Below are 16,774 nucleotides of genomic sequence, written 5' to 3' on the forward strand. Positions count from 1 at the left end.
AGGAAGGGGCGGCCGTGTGGAAGGGCCCAGGGGAGCGGGTGCGCGCGGGGGGAACCGGCCCCGGGTGCCCGCGGTCACCCAGGGACCGCAGGTCACCAGGAGGACGCTCCAGATGGTGGGAAAGCCCAGCTCCATGTGCTGAGGCTGAGGTCCGCAGCGCCATCGCACGTCCAGATGGGACAGATGTGGGAAGGGGAGCAGGGTTGTGCTGTGCCGTGCTCCCCTTGGCACGCTTTTGCATCCCCTGTGCTCCCGGAGCTGTGGGCTGTATGGCTCTCTGAACCGCAGCCCTCAGGCCGCGTTGGGCTGATGTCTCCAGCGACATCACTTGATCTGGAGGGCCCCAGCTGGGGCACACGCGCTCTTTTGGGATTCGGGCTCGGGGAGCTGCAAGGCCTCTGGGTGTGTGCGGGGACACCTGGGTGGCAGCTGCCCGGGGGAGCTCGGGGCTGCAACAGCTCCGCTCCGGCAGCAGCCCCGCTCCTTTGCCGTTTGGGCCTGCCACGCTGCCGATGGGAAACTCCAGTCTAAACCTTGGGTTCGAAACAGTTCCTCCTTGTCCTGTCACTACAGGTCTTGCTAAAGAGCCTCCCTCTTTGTTACAAACCCCTTTTGAATGTAAAGGCGACAAACTGAAAGGATGTTTAATGTTTCTGCTCAGATGATGTTACTTTAACATATCATACTCTGTGACCAGCAATGATTTGTTCTATTTGTGCTCTATAAATATAGACAGTCTTGCTGCTAAAGGTAAAACTTAAGCCTAATTCCTTGCTGGCTAAAATTTGCTTATCGTACTTTGAGCAAGCCAGGTTTTACTTCATGTTGGTAAAGTCTGCTATTCTTCTTATCAGGCCTCTTGGCAGTTAAGTCAGTGATAGCCTACATCTGTTATCTGTGGTTTTTAGCTGTGTGGTGGGTTGACCTTGGCTGGCTGTCAGGTGCTCACCAAGGCACTCTTATTGCTCCCTCTTCATCAGGATGGACTGAGGGGCAAGAAAATATGATGAAAAATAAAAAAATCTTATGGGTTGAGATAAAGGCAGTTTACTTTTAAGGAAAAGTGAAGATCGTGCACAAGCAAAAGGAAAAAACAAAGATTTTGTTCTCTCATTCCCATCAGCAAGCAATGTCCAGCCACTTCCTGGGCAGCAGGGCTTCAGCACATGCAGTAGTAGCTCTGTCTTTATGCTCCTTTCCCTTAAATCTTTTATCTGGGCGGACATCAGATATGGAATGTCCCTTTGGATATTTTAGGTCAGCTGTCCTGGCTACTTTGCCTTCCAAGATCTTGCCTGCTCCCAGCCTTTTGGTGAGGGGGAAATGTTGGCTTGCATTGATGCTCTGTGGGCACTGGTCAGCAGTAGCCAAAACTGCTGTGATAGCAGCACAAAACACAGCACTCTGAGGGGAAAATGAGCTCCATCTCAGCCAGACCCAGGACAAAGTGTCAGCTCTTGCTTACAGTGTTCCTGTCTCTGTTGAACAGGTTCTCCACGTGCAGGTAGAACAGGAGCCTCACCATGTGTGGTATCTGGGCCCTGTTTGGCAGCGATGAATGCCTTTCTGTGCAGTGTCTCAGTGCCATGAAGATAGCACACAGAGGTCCTGATGCGTTTCGTTTTGAGAACGTCAATGGTTTCACCAACTGCTGCTTTGGCTTCCACCGGCTGGCAGTTGTGGATCAGTTATATGGGATGCAGCCTATCCGGGTGAAGAAATTCCCATACCTGTGGCTGTGTTACAATGGAGAAATCTACAATTTCAAGCAGGTAAGTGTTGTATACATGGTAAGGCAATTAAAAAAAAATTCTTTCTTTCTTTTTTATTTCAAGACTAGTGGATATTCAAACATATTCTTTAAAATGTGTTGGACTGGAATATCAGAAAAGAAACGGGAAAGTTAGCAAAGAACTAGTATTTAAAAGGAAATAAATTATCTCAATGAGCTGTGAATCTGGTACTTTGTTTAGCAACATATTTAATCTTTAATACTGAAAAATCACTTTTTAATTAACGAGAAGGGCAATAAATACTTGCATCTTCAGCTTTGTTCAGTTGAAAGTTAAGACACATTCTTCATTATCTTTTGGGGAGAAGAATTTCAAGCCTCTTTCTCCCCTTCTTCCCTCTTCATAATACAAATGCTTTTAGTCTGTCTTGCTCTTCAATTGTTTTGGGCCGTCATTCTCCCAAGTTGTTGGGTGTTGCATTTTTATTATTGCATCTCAATCTAGATGGGATATGTCTCTTAAGATATAGTGATGCATAGTATGCATGCTTACATATTTATATAAAAGCAGTAAGCCTTGGGGAGATGTTTCCAGTATGCCGCAGAAGTTCTTAGGTGTCTGCAGCAGAGGTCAGGTTTGTTGTGGGGTTTTTGAGAGCCACCTAAGTCTCTTAGGCACAAAACAAGTAGCAACTCTTACATAGTTCCTAAAGGTGCTAAATGTCTCTGATGTATGTGATGCTGCTGCTAAACACTGTCAGTGTTCCTCAGTCCCTGTGCTGAGATGTCCATGCTGCCTGTTATTGGCAAGATGATTCAGGTCAACCAAATTTGATGTAAAGCAGCTTAGAACTGTGTCTCATTCTGAATCATGCTGAATCAATGTGTAAAATGTGTCCCATACTAAGTGTGGTGGCATCAGAAACGTTTGAATAATCTGAGATATTATAGTACTTCTAATGCTAATTTTATAGCATTTCTGATGTCACATTTTTTTAAGTCAGGTCAGGCTGCAGTCAGTCACATCAGTGACATCAGTAATGTCATTGGGAATTTGACTGAATAGCCAGGAGATTTCATTTTTTTCCCAGTCTTCAGGTATCTGGCTGTTGAAGGGTGAGACTTGAAGTACATGTGGAATCTACTGTACCAACAGTCTGTATTACTTGCAGTGTTTTGCACTGTGGTTTTTCTGCTGTTGAAAAGTGTAAGAATTACTCTCAGTCATGCTACACACAGTCCCGAGGGACCTTAATTGTGCAACACTTGCATTGCCATCTACAGGAATTTGTTTGGTTGTTGTCATTATATTATGTACCCTCTTTCTTTATAATGAGATTTTTCTTTCAAGCTTGTGGATGAAACCTTCCTAAGAAAGGATCACTGGTGAAACAGGTGCCTTCCTCAGGGCAATGACTTGCTTATTTTAACATTGACTTAGTTTGATCAAAGATTACCAACTGTTACCCCTAAGTAACAATTAAAACCAAGGAACTTAAAATGTTAAAGCATTGGTTTTGTGGGTTTTTTTGGCTTGTTAGAGTTTTAGTGAAGCCCTTTCTTTCCCTCTGTTTTGTATGCATTGAAAGGACTATTAAGAGTAGCACCAGAAGAACATGAAGAATATTTGATCTGACTTATGTCTGACAGCTAATTTCTTCCTCTCCCATTTTGTGTGCACAGGCAGAATCAAAGGAATAGTTTGAGGAATGGAGGAAGATGAGGCAGAAGAAAATTCTCTGCATAAAAAAAAGCTGAGGAATTGCAGTGACTGCATAAGTAAACCAAAGATTATTTCCAAAGTACTTTACTCTGCAGAGATGTTGCACATGTCTATGTGTTTTGAGTTGTTCAGTGTTTTTTTAACACAGTGGCTGGCTAGTGCTTCTGAAGACCAGAGTCATGGGTTTGCAGTTTGACATCCTCAGAAGTGTATCCCTGAAAACTTGCCTTAACGTGAATTGCTTAAGACTGCATTGTCAGTCTCATTGCCTAAGAGATGATCCTGGGTAAAATTTTTGTAGTGGGTTGCCCCAGGCTGGATGCCAGGCACCCACCAAAGCTTCCTTCCAAGAAGTGGACAGGGGAGAGAAAATACAACTAAAGTTTCATGGTTTCATGAGCTAAGAACTGAAGGAGATCACTCACCAAACACAGTAATGGGTAAACAGACTGAACTTGGGGAAATTAGATTAAATTAAATTTATTACCAACAAAATCAGAGCAGGATAATGAGAAGTAAAATAAGCCTTGAAAAAAGAAACCTTCCCTCTACCCACTTCCTCGTTCCCAAGCTCTATCATCTCCTCCCCAGCAGGGAAACAGGAAATGGGGGTTATGGTCAGTTTATCACATGATGTTCCTGCCACTGCTGAGGGAGATTTTTTCCTCTTCTCCAGTGTGGCATCCCTCTCACGGAAGACAGTCCTGCACAAACTTCTGCAGCATGAGTCTGTCCCACAGGAACAGTTCTCCACAGACTGCTCCAGTGTAGGTCCCTCTGCCACAGGGTGCTTTCCTTCAGGTACAGCTTGCTCCAGGATAGGTCCCTCGCAGGGTCACAAGTCCTCCCAGGAGACCTGCTCCAGCATGGGCTCCTCTCTGCACAGGTCTGCAGGTCCCTGCCAGGAGCCTGCTCCAGCATGGGTCTCCTATGGGTTCACAGCCTCCTCTCAGGCATCCACCTGCTCCAGCATGGAGCTCCTCCATGGGCTGTGGGTGGATCTCTACATGCCCGTGATCCTCTGTGGGCTGTGGGGCACAGCTGCTGCACCATGGACTGCAGGGGAATGCAGCTTTCGCACCTGGAGCACCTCCTGCCCCTCCATCTCCACAGACCTTGGTGTCTGCAGGGCTGTTCCTCTCCTCATAGTCTCATCTTCCTCTTCTCTGGCTGTAATGACATCTGTACAACAACTTTTCTTTATTTTTGAATATGTTATCACAGAGGCATTACTGTGATTATTGTGATACTCAGCCTTGGCCAGTGACAAGTCCATCCTGCAGCCACCTGGCTTTGGCTCTGCCAGACGTGGGGAAATCTCCTGGCAGTGTCTCACAGCAGCCACCCTTGTTGTCCCTCCGTTACCAAAGCCAGGCCATGCAAACCCAGTACAACTTTGAACACGAAAGTATCATTTCCTCCTTTGGCAGAAATATTTATATAACTATTAAATTGTGATTTTACATAGAAGATTATTGTTATGAAACAATTAATAAGCAGCCAATGTTTGCAAATGTTTATTTATGTTTTTCTTTATGTTTTTTTTTAGCTGCAGAAGCAGTTTGGATTTGACTATCAAACGTTAGTGGATGGTGAGGTTATCCTTCATCTATACAACAGAGGAGGCATAGAACAAACAGCATCCATGCTAGATGGTGTATTTGCTTTCATCCTTCTGGACACTGCAAACAGAAAAGTATTTCTGGCAAGAGATACCTATGGAGTCAGACCACTGTTTAAAGTGCTGACTGATGATGGATTTTTGGGTGTCTGTTCTGAGGCAAAAGGTAAAGCCAGTTGTGTTTAGTGCCTAAATAATCTTAGGTGTTTCTGTTGGAGACAGACTTCTTTGTTGGGCTTTTCTTCTTAGTGTGAAGAGAAAATGAAGAGTAAGTTCAGTAATGTATTAGCTGTATTTAGTAATGTAAGAACTCCACATAATTAAAATAAAAACATCCAAGATGTTTAATTGTCCTTAATATCTCTAAAATAACTTGCTTATTTAACTAGAATTTTTTGTGTTTTGGAGTCCTAGCAGTATTGAACTCAAGATGTTTTATGTTAGGCCACAGTTAAATATAGTCTATTGGCTTAGACTAGACTTATGCTACAATAAATTATATTAGACTTTGGTCTTGGTGTTACGTAGTGAACTAGGTAATTATACCACAAGAACTGCTAATCTGTAAAAGCCAGGAATTTTGAAACCCTACTGAAATTTACTGCAGCATTGGATAATTTCCCAGAATCACATACTTTATTTGATGATGATTTTTTTTTCTTTGAGATGACATATCATTGCTCTCTTTTAAAGTCATTATCACTAGTCTTGGTGCTATCATAAACAAATCCAAAGAATGTCAAAAGGGAGTGTATTGCCTAAAATGCACTTTGGCTAAAATTGACTGTCATGATTATTTCTGTCCCATATATTGTATATCTATTTTATTATCAGACTCCAATGTAGGTTGACTCTTCTAATAGTACTGTGTAGTAATACTAGGAGCTGCTCCATTTCTTTTGCTTGTGAAGAGAGAAGGGAAGTGAATGTTTTGGAGACTGTGTCCTTTAACAATCACAGTAAATTACCAGTCTCTCTCTAACAGCAGCTCAGTGTCCTTTTTGAGGATGTCCTCAAGGGGCATCCAGGTGACCAGTAGGTGCAAAACATCCTCTTTCACAGGGGTAATGGAAATGAGGTTTGGCTGTAAGTGTTATACCTTGGCAGTGGAATAGTAGATCAGTCTAGAACCAATGAGTTTTGAAATCACTAAATATATGTCAATTAAGCAATCACTACAGTGATGTTTTTTTATTGGAAACCCCTTGTTAGCTTGACTATGCTTAATTTTAAACACAAAATAAGTTGTCATTTAAATTCTCCTAAACCTATTATACTTTGACCTGGCCATAACATAGTCAGTTAGAAAAGTCCTCTTCCTAGTGCTCACAGGAATAAATTGCTACTTGCCAATTAGTAGAACTTGCTAGTTTGCTTTCTCTGCTATCTGCCTCAGCTTGAGATGGCTCAGATCTATGTGTATGTGCTGCAGAGGTACACATAGATCTGAGCAGAATCATGCTCTGGCCAGGACTGATGGTGACTCAGAAGGATTTTTTTTTTAATACCAGATTTAGGATCTGGAGAAAATATTTGTATATAGTTTTAGGAGAGAGGCTGTTGAGTGAGGTATAGCTTAACCATTTTAAGTCAAGATCTCTGACATTTTTCTTTTTTCCCATTTTATGTGTAGGACTTATCAACTTAAAGCATTCAACATCCTTATGTTCTAAAGTGGAACCGTTTCTTCCGGGTCATTATGAAGTGTTGGACTTAAAGCCCTCTGGCAAGGTTGCATCAGTGGAATTAGTAAAATTTCACAGCTGTAAAGATGAACCACTCCATGTTGCATGTGATACAGTGGAAGCTCTGCCTTCAGGTAGTACAGCAAAGATTTTGCTACTTACTCTGATTTAAAACTGAAAAAATAATACTCTTTGAATGTAAAATTTGCATTGATTGGTTTAGAAAAGTATCATTTAAGAAAAAAAGCAACCTGTGATAACCTCTAAAATGTAGGGACGTTAGAATTGTTTTTGTAGGCAGTCATATACAAAGATGGATTTGAGTGTCCTTGTTATCAAAGGAGATTCAGACAAATATCTTTGTTTCCTAATTAGCATCATCCAGCAAAGTCTAAATAACACTTTTTGGACATTTTTTACCCTTCTCTTTTCTTTTTTCTGAGCAGGTTTTGACATTGATACAGTGAAAAGCAACATCCGTATTCTCTTTGAAAATGCTGTTAGAAAACGTTTGATGGCTCACAGAAGGATTGGTTGTCTTCTGTCAGGTAAGGAGCAAGAACCACAGTCATTCTGTACCTTCTCTCTCTTCTGCCCATCCTCTAGTAGTTAGAGGAAAGTATATTGGCTGTTCTGCTGCAATGCACCTAGAGTGATCTGAGTCTTCATTTGCTTTTTAGAGCAGGCAACAGAGAACTTCTTAGTTTGGAATAAAGTTTTCCAGTTTACAAGTATCTTGAAAGTCTTATGTTTTTAAAGTTTACTCTGGGCTGGGATCTTGGCTTATTGAGACACTGAGCATTTTTAAATAAGACAAATAAGTATAGTATTCCTGTTGAAAATCACTCAATATTCTTAAATACACGAGATTTATGCTTAGGTTGGTCTAAAAACAAAATTTAATTATTACATTCACTTTGCACTGATTGAAGCTAGAAGAAAGCCCTGGCATGTTTCAGAAGCAGGAGAATTATTACTTACCACCTTTGCTTTAGTCTCCATCCTAAACTTCCTTAATTTACCATATTACAGGAGACCATCTGGACCACAATTATTTGCTACACTCTTTTGCAGATAAGGTAACAGCTTGTGGTACAGGAAGTTGTTCACTCACTTAGCTGATCACTATTGTGATCTGATGGTTCAGTGTTACAGAGGTACTCTCTAGAGATAAGGCCCTGTAACCATGGGTCTGACACTTTATTTCCTGTATTTGTGTGGCACTTGGTACTTGTGGTTAGAGTTCTGGAATGCTTTTCATGCATTCATTTTAATTACAACAGTAATTACACTCATTTGTCATGAATCCTATTAAATGTGCATCTGAATGAGAGAGAACTGACCAGGAGATACTGCTGGACCATTTCTTTACTATGTAATCATAAAAAGTAGGAAGAAGGTAAATTAAACAGGAAGATATATAGAGTTGGAAGATCTCAGTTTCCGTAAAGAAACTTGTTTAAACACCAAATTTCAAATATCAAATTAGAAGGCAGTCAGCAGCTCCTCAGATGCTCATGCAGGAAGCAAAACTATGTGCCTGTGCTGGTATAAATAATACCAGAGTATCTCAGTGCTTCACAATTTTGTGTATGCTTGGAACATCACAGAGAATTGCTTTTGTTTCTAATCACAGAGGGAATTCTTCAGTGTCACAGTGGAAAACCTGGGGTTTTATTTTCCTGATTTCTGCATCCTGAGTGCTCTGTTTTCTGTGCTCTCCTTTTCTCAGAGTTTGTATGTAATTTCTACAGGAAATATTTTTTTTTTAGATAGCATGTCCACAAAGGGGATCAGGGTGGGAATTTATGCTAATGCACTTAGCTGAAAAAACACATGCAGACTATAGGAAGCAAAGAGAAGAGGGTTTTGCCTCATGCTTGTCAGAACTGCAGGCAGATGTGGGCAGACAGGTACTGTGTTTTGCTCAGTACTCTGTAGGAGAGCAGCAAGTAGAACTAGACAAGAATTAGCAGAAGTCGTTCATGATAATTAGAAGGTGGATCCTTAGATCCACCTAGATCTAGAAAGAAGAGGAGAAAAAAAAGAATGAAGAAGAGTGGAACCCTTATACTAAGCATTCTGTTATTTTACTTACAGCAACCAAAAAACAAATCCATAGTCCTATCAGTTGACTGTCAAATGTGTAGGTAAAAGGAAGATAGGGAGTGGTTTTAAAATGGAGACTATAAATCCCATTTTAGTATAGCTGAGAAGGGGCATATTCTCTAGTAATACAATGTGTTCAGTATACTCTCTGTTTATCTTAAATGAGGAGTTCCACTATTGCTTCTGAACCAAAAGTACTGATAACTGTTACTGACCATGTTCCACTAAAATTGCCTGATTCTTTTATCAACAGAGGTAAATGTGCACTTGTATGAGAAGTACCTTGTATTCACACGGCTTTAAAGTGAAGCCCACTCATAGGATTCCAGTATCTAGATTCCTTAAAGGGGAAGCAAAACATCATTCAAACACCTAATCAGATGGTTTGTTTTGTTGGCAGGGGGCTTAGATTCCAGCTTGGTTGCTGCTGTTCTTCTGAAACTGATGAAAGAGATCAACATCAATTATCCATTACAAACCTTTGCAATTGGAATGGAAAACAGTCCTGACTTACTTGCTGCCAGAAAGGTATCTTAAACATTGCTCTCAGTTTGTTCTGAGCTACTGAATGCTAAACAGTGTATATTAATGGTGCTAACTTCATCGTATGGCATTAATAATAACACTGAAAATTCATTTATTGCTATGATGTAAATCAGTTTGCAGTAAATCATTTAGTACAACGCTTGCTGCTTAATCTTACAAAAGAGGCAACTGGAACCTTACCTGTTTTCTCTTGCATTTGGAAAACTTTCATGACAGCGTCCCCTTGCATTGTAGTCAAAAGGATAGTACTTTGGACTTGTCTCAGTTCTGCTTCTGGGTTTTAGGGTGGGTCTCACTGTTATGGTTCCTATACTAAGGCATTTGTATATATGTTAAGTATTGTAAGTTAATTATTACAGTACTGTACAAACCATTTGGCATCTGGGGTACTAAGCAGGCATTCATCGCTTTTGTGATGCTGCTTTTTCTCCTATGGGCAGATATCTGGAATATTTAGAGCCTCTACAGATTCTGTTAACATTTTAGGCAAGCAGCTGGATGGTCTGTTGCAATCATGATTGAACGCTGTAATTAAGAAGACTGTTCTCTCTGGTGACCATACCACTGCAAGTCAGAGGTCTGCTAAGAAATGGCTTTCCTTGGCCTAATGTCATAATTTTCATTGTAGTAGAAGAGAGCTGGTGCTTTCACCGAATGTGTTTGCTTTAAACACAATGTATGTTTATAAAATGTTTTAGTTGAAAAGTGTTGCATTATTTTGACCTTTTGCAAACAGGTGGCAGCACATATAGGCAGTGAACATCATGAAGTAATACTTAATACTGAAGAGGGGATTCAGGCAATAGAGGAGGTTATCTTCTCGTTGGAAACCTATGATATAACAACAATAAGAGCTTCTATTGGTAAGATATTTTTAATGGCAATCTTTGCTTTATATCACCCAAATAAAATTTTATGCAAACTTACATGGTCATCTATTGGATCCCTTAGCTGGCACAGAATCTGGGGACTGGGACCCCAAATTTCTGGTACCCAGACTTATCTGTGATACCATACTGAGGCAAAAGCAGTTACTTACAAATCCCTGACTCACAAAGCAACTGTCAGGAACTGTTTTTGAAGCTTTGAGATGAAAAGCAATAGTTATATGAAGAAGAAATGTTAGATCTACAGGCCTAAGTTTTCTGCTCTAGTAAGTATGTACCTTGGAGGAAGGGGGAAATTCACAGGTTTTCTGAGGTACTGACAGCAAATCACAGTTACCCTTCCCTTGCATAATTTTGATACTAATGTGAAGTATTTATTATTGCCTTTTGGTAACACAGGTTTAGTAACACAGTTTCTTATAATGTACAGTTGGTTCTGAGAAGTGAAGGGAGTCAGCAGCAGCTTCTAACAAAGTATTGCTATAACCTGATAAGAGAGGAGAGCCCCTAATCCAATGGGACCTTTTGTATAATGCAAGCTACAGCATTTTACCCAGTTAATCTTGTGTCATCATAGAAGAGTTTTGAAGCCAAATAGGCAGCACAGTTTTTCAAACTGAACTCTGGGTGGAATTTCCTCCATGAAGATAGGAATTAGCAATGTGAAATAATGAATGCATTTCTTTAAAAATTTAAGCATTTTACTAAAACTTTTTTCTGTCATTTTTTCTTTGAGATTTACTGCTTAGTATAATAATGAACTAGATTATTTTCTTAAGATTTGTCATACTTTCATTATAGAAGTGTCCCATTCAGAAAGATACATGGAGTGGAAGGCATAATTCTGTTTTATAAAAATTTCTTTACAAAAGAAATTGAAAAAAGGGCTTCATCCAGTTCAACTCAGAGTGGTGGAGAGTTAAACAGCAACTTTTGCTTTTCCCCAAGGCTAGAGGGTTTCTTCAGCACTGTGCTGGAATTAATCATGCACTTAATTTCAAATGGAGCTAGAACATCTCCTCTCTGTGTTCCCATGGGAATCCTCCAGTGTTCTCAGGATCACAAGCAGACACATCTTTCTGATGTTTTGAGGGCCAGGTGTAAATACACAGTTTAGATGTATTTGCAGCACCAACTTAGTGTGGCTGTTGGTGGCTTGAGTAACAATCAGATGCTACTTTACATCATTTTTTTGCTTCAGAAGGAAGTAGTGTAGGAGACAAATTCCTCAAATGCTAAATTTTAAACTACCAGCTGCATATAGCATCATGTATGTAGATGTATTTTAATAACTTTATACTTCTTTTTTAAGGTATGTATCTTGTCTCGAAATATATTCGGAAGAAAACAGACAGTGTGGTCATTTTTTCAGGAGAAGGATCAGATGAGCTGACACAAGGATATATATATTTCCATAAGGTAAATATATTCACTATACAGAATGCCCTTGAGCTAGCTGCGTTTCAGCGGAATGTCTGTGATACCTTAAGGTGTGATGTTTGAGAGTTGTCATAACTGTAGATTTTTTGAGTTTTTCTTCTGGGGTGGCATAAAATCCAAGGGATTTAATCACCTAAAAGACATTGCTTTCTTAATCTTCAGTAGTTCCTGAGACTGTTATTTCTTGTATGTAGTTTTTGCTGGTTTTGAGATCACTTGGCGATCACTGCAATTCAAATGCAGGACAGCCAGCAATGGTTGCCTCAGTGCAGCTGTGTTCCACCTGTGTACTCCATGCTGTGTTTGTTTTTAGGCACCGTCTCCCGAGGAAGCTGCAGAAGAGAGTGAGAGGCTTCTGAAGGAGCTCTACCTGTTTGATGTCCTTCGTGCAGACAGAACTACTGCAGCACATGGGTAAAATGTATTCCCTTGGATGCTGAGCACTCATAATTTAAAAGCAAAAGAAGATTAGTCAGGAAGAGACTGCTGCGGTTTTGTATGCCAACATGAACATGTAGGCTTAAGGAATTTGAACAACAGTAAAGCACACTGCCAAATTTAATCTGATCTGTGACTATAGGGCTCACTGTACTGCCAACTGAAATATCTTTTTGTCTAGGACTGTACTGGTCTTTACAGAAGCAGTGAATTAGAAATACAAATATTCAGAGTTAAGGAGGGAAGGCAAACTTGTATTTGATTTTTGGGTCTTTGGAAGTTTAGACAAATAGAAATCTTGAATCTGATGATAGTCAGAACTAAAACAACATACTGAAAAAGGTGTTGGGTAGCTGTCTGTAATAAAGAGATAATAGGATACAATCTGTCTAACTGATACCTTGAAGAATCTCCAAATTGAGTGCTGTAGAAAATAGTATTGTTATAATAAACAGAAGCATTTTACTAAAAGAAATACATGAATTAAACCGAGAACAATGTTGGAAAGCTGTCTGTAGGTAAGAAAAAAATGGTGTCTTTGGCAAATCAAACTTACCTCTTGGGAAGTTTTTGTTGTATATTGATCCTGCCACAAAATTAGTTGCCCAGCTCTTTACAATTTTCTTATGTTTCTCTTTACTAGTGCAGTAGACCTGCCATTTGCCTTATAATTTGTTCTGTGCTGAAAATTTTCACCATACTTTGAAGGCTGTTTAATATCACATGCTGGCTGCTTTTGTTTTTCTTTGGACCTGCTGCACAGCACTGTTAGGAAGAAAGAACCCTCGTATTAACAAATTAGAACAGAGTTTAAGGAGTTCAGATTTATGGAGAAAAGGGAAAAGAACTAAGAGTAGAGAGGAAAGGATGAAACTACCCTTGTCAGTTAGGAACAAGAATAACTATAAGGAAAGACTTGCAGTGCAAGTCTTGTTACTATATGGAGAAACTGAGCCCTCAGTATTTGATTACTGAATACTCAGTATTGGGTTAATTTGGTTTTTTTTTCCTAAGGTGGGTATTACCTGAAGTAGCTGAAACTTTTTATCAGAGTAGAAATTAAAGAGACAATGAAATTACTAGGATGCAGTATAATATCGCCTTCACTTGTGAAGCCGGACAGCATAATACCTCTTGAGCAGACACACCAAGAGGGATTCTTTCTGCTGAGGATGCAGTTACTGTCATTTTATTTGTTGCCTTCTGTGTCCTTAGAAGCTGTGGTATGCAAAAGCAGGAAGGCTTTGTATGTATGTATCTACCACTGGTATGGGAGAGAACTTGTGTGAATGCTGTAGGGCTCCTTTTTGATATTTCTTGGCAGCACAAACAAATGTGGATTTCAGAAATGACAGCAGAAGTCCTTGCTTGGTTCTATGATATGTTTACAAATGCTGATGCAAATCCTAGTGAGCAACTTAGAGGAAGAGGGCTTTTTAAAATGTGCTTTTGCATACATGTTGCAATGGTTGTTGCAGATCCTATAGGACTGTAGTCTGTAAATTCAGTGCACATGGCATTATAAAACATCATAGTCTTTAATCTGTGTAGACCATATCCCTCATTGCACAAGTTGCTGAATTGAATTCAGGTAGTTATAAATGCGTAAGTCAAATTTCTTCCAAGTAAAAGCAGAAAACCTGGTGTTTATGTGAAAGACAGGGAAAGCTTAGCTGCTGTGGAATTTGTAAGTAGATTACTTGTTGGATTAATTCAGTATCTTTTCTATTTATTCCTCCTGATTAGCCTTGAACTGAGAGTCCCATTTTTGGATCATCGGTTTACTTCTTATTATTTATCTCTGCCAGCAGAACTGCGAATCCCAAAGGTACGTAAAACTAGGGTTGGATCCAAATGTAAGTTTACAAATTCACTGATACATGTTCTAAGCATGACTAGATTGCTGAGTTCAATGGTTAAGTCCTCCACCCAAAGTCAAGCATGCTCTTAAATATTTTATTGAATTGTTGGGAGCCATTTTCTGATGAAAACTTTTGAAAAGAAATAATTTCATAAGTGTTTAAATTCAGATCTTTACACTGCAGTTCCTGAGACTCATGACATTTTTTGTTCTGCAAACAGAATGGAATTGAAAAATACCTTTTGAGATTGTCCTTTGAGGATTCCAATATACTTCCCAAAGAAATTCTCTGGAGACCCAAAGAAGCTTTCAGTGATGGTATAGCATCAGTAAAGAAATCATGGTTTTCCATTCTTCAGGACTATATTGATCAACAGGTAGAATACCACTTTTTCCTTTCTCACTTAAGTGTATTAGATATGGTTGCCAGTGGGAGGCAGCTCACAGGCTTAGTTGGGAGAATAAATCTGTATATAGCAGGAGTAAGACAAACCTTAATCAATGTTTTTATCGATGTCTGAGTTGATTAAAGACATTTGTGATCCTAGTTAGAAATGCTAGACCCTGCCAGAAATTACTATAAGGAAATGAACATCATTTAAGTGTCTGGATTGCAAATTAGATTGTATTTCAACAAACACAATTTCTGGGTTACAGGCAAAGCAGCTGCTTCAGCTGAAGGCACTTGCATGAACTTACTCTGCAGCTGAGTAACAACATAATGACCTTATAATGTACTTTCTTGTTTGCGTCATTCGTTTTTCAAAGCCATCCCTAGCTAAACCATTTTGCTTTTTAAAGCCTCTGCTTGCATTGTTAACCAGTGAAGACTTACAGCATTTTGACTCTGTACAAAGGATAATCCTCTCTGGAGTGCAGAGGTAGTTTAAACATGGAGAGGAAGGAATAAGACCCTCTTTACAGCAGAGCTCTGTTACATGGAAATACATGTAGTCAAGCCTGTGGATGGGAGCTTGTCTGTCCTACCACCAACTCTTTCTTCCCCATTTTCTTTTTCTAGTTCCTCAAGCAAGAAAGTAGGTGGGTCAGGCAACAGTGTTCTGCTGCCTGTTTGAGCCTGTACTGCTGTAGGAACAGCAGGTCTGTTTCACAGACATGAAAATTTAAACAGCACGATGGCAGCCAAAACTGCTTTATGAAATTGCCTCAACTAGTGCAACTATTTATCCTTCCTTTCTCAGCCAACTCAGCAACTGCAGGTGTCTTTGCCTCTGCATCCCAGGTCTTCTGTTGCTAAGAGCGTGGTTATTGGTTGATTATAACAGTCAACTTTTCCCCAAGCTACAAAAACAGTCTAGGAAGCCACTTACATGGCAAAATGACTGCTTTAAGTTTTTCCACTTGTTTCACAGCAAAGGAAGAGTAGGAAAGAAGTGTCTGTGACCTTGCTAACAAAAGTGGTTGTGTCCCAGAGAATTGGGCTTCACATTTCCTGCAGAGAAATACCAACAGCACTGGAAATACATTTATGTATTCATAAAGATCAAGTGAGCTGGTGACACAGGTTTGTTTGACCTGTCAAACCTGTGCCTGTAGAATAGACTTTTTTTTTCCAAAACTGTGGACGTTCAGTGGTTGGTGAATCCTTGTGTATCTTAAAAAGTTGAAGATATTTGCAGCTTAACTTGAGTTTTGCTTATGTCTGTAGGTTGATGACCTTTTACTGGAGAAGGCAGCAGAGAAATATCCTTTCAATTCTCCTAAAACAAAAGAAAGTTATTACTACCGCCAGATCTTTGAAAAGCACTACCCAGGGCGGAGCAGCTGGCTGCCCCACTACTGGATGCCAAGATGGGTTAAAGCTACTGATCCTTCTGCACGCACATTGAAACATTACAAGTCAGCTACCCAAGAATAGACTGTTCCAATAATCCTCAAATAAAAGTGCTGCAAGTGTTTTGTGTGCTGTAAGACAAAAACTGTGCTTTAAGAAAACCAAACAAATTATGCAAGCCTAAAGCTTAAATCGTCTTTGAGATGTACTTTGACAATGCTATTGGAAATGAAAGCTTTCTGTTGTTAGTGTTCTATTAAAAACTTATGCTGCTGTACCAAAACTTTGTAATTAATGGGGAAATATTTTCTGGACAAGGGACTACTTTATTTGACAGCTCTGTTTCTTATGTAACCTTGATTGTATTAATTTTCCTTGAAATAATTTCATATATTTTAATGTGAGCTCTGTTTTGGGGACTTGAATCAGGCTGATGCAAACTGCAGCTGACGCTCTGAGCAAAGGAGTTGGACTCTAGCTATCTGTTGATTTGTGTTCCTGGCTGAGGGACTTGGATAGTATCTATGTTATCCTATTCTGAATGTCCTTCTACACACTCCTGAAAACCTTGGTCTAGTTTTCAAAAAGTATTTAGATAATCATAGCTATGCAGAGATGCTTTCTGGAGTTTATCGAGATGGTGCGGGGTGTTAGTTATATGAATGGCAATCTTATTTGTTACTGTGAAGCTACCAGTTGGCTGTTCTGTAAATATGCCATCAGTTGAAAGTTATTGTTACTGTTATCAAAGAGCAGAATGGATAAGGGAAGCCAAGTCATGTCTTTGTTTCTAACTCAAGAACTTCAGTTTTTATAAATGTATTTATTATTCTTGAAAAAATAGAGTGTTAACTGGATGATGTGTATCAGTCTGATGGAAATTGCATGAGTAAGTATTTTAAGAAATTTTTCATTTATTGTGAGAGTTTTCCCGTCG

General features: G+C 39.7%; 1 protein-coding gene across 1 annotated transcript; it reads left to right on the forward strand.

Annotated features, from left to right (window-relative positions):
- Positions 1-1,488: 1,488 nt before the first annotated feature.
- ASNS (asparagine synthetase (glutamine-hydrolyzing)) lies at positions 1,489-16,636 on the forward strand. The gene is made up of 11 exons (XM_005418566.2): positions 1,489-1,772; positions 5,005-5,242; positions 6,710-6,895; positions 7,208-7,309; positions 9,271-9,398; positions 10,153-10,279; positions 11,616-11,722; positions 12,057-12,157; positions 13,928-14,009; positions 14,264-14,419; positions 15,712-16,636. Exons 1-11 carry the CDS (start codon positions 1,524-1,526, stop codon positions 15,919-15,921), a joined length of 1,686 nt encoding a protein of 561 aa, XP_005418623.1. The 5' UTR covers positions 1,489-1,523; the 3' UTR covers positions 15,922-16,636.
- Positions 16,637-16,774: the final 138 nt, after the last annotated feature.

This window comes from Geospiza fortis, unplaced genomic scaffold (assembly GCF_000277835.1).
Source record: "Geospiza fortis unplaced genomic scaffold, GeoFor_1.0 scaffold138, whole genome shotgun sequence".
NCBI classification, from domain to species: Eukaryota; Metazoa; Chordata; class Aves; order Passeriformes; family Thraupidae; genus Geospiza; species Geospiza fortis.

Coding starts and splice junctions, on each gene's coding strand:
- ASNS (XM_005418566.2), top strand. CDS start 1,524: ATGTGTGGTATCTGGGCCCTGTTTGGCAGCGATGAATGCCTTTCTGTG. Junction 6,896..7,207: donor AGTGGAAGCTCTGCCTTCAG/GTAGTACAGCAA, acceptor TTTTCTGAGCAG/GTTTTGACATTGATACAGTG. Junction 11,723..12,056: donor GATATATATATTTCCATAAG/GTAAATATATTC, acceptor GTTTGTTTTTAG/GCACCGTCTCCCGAGGAAGC.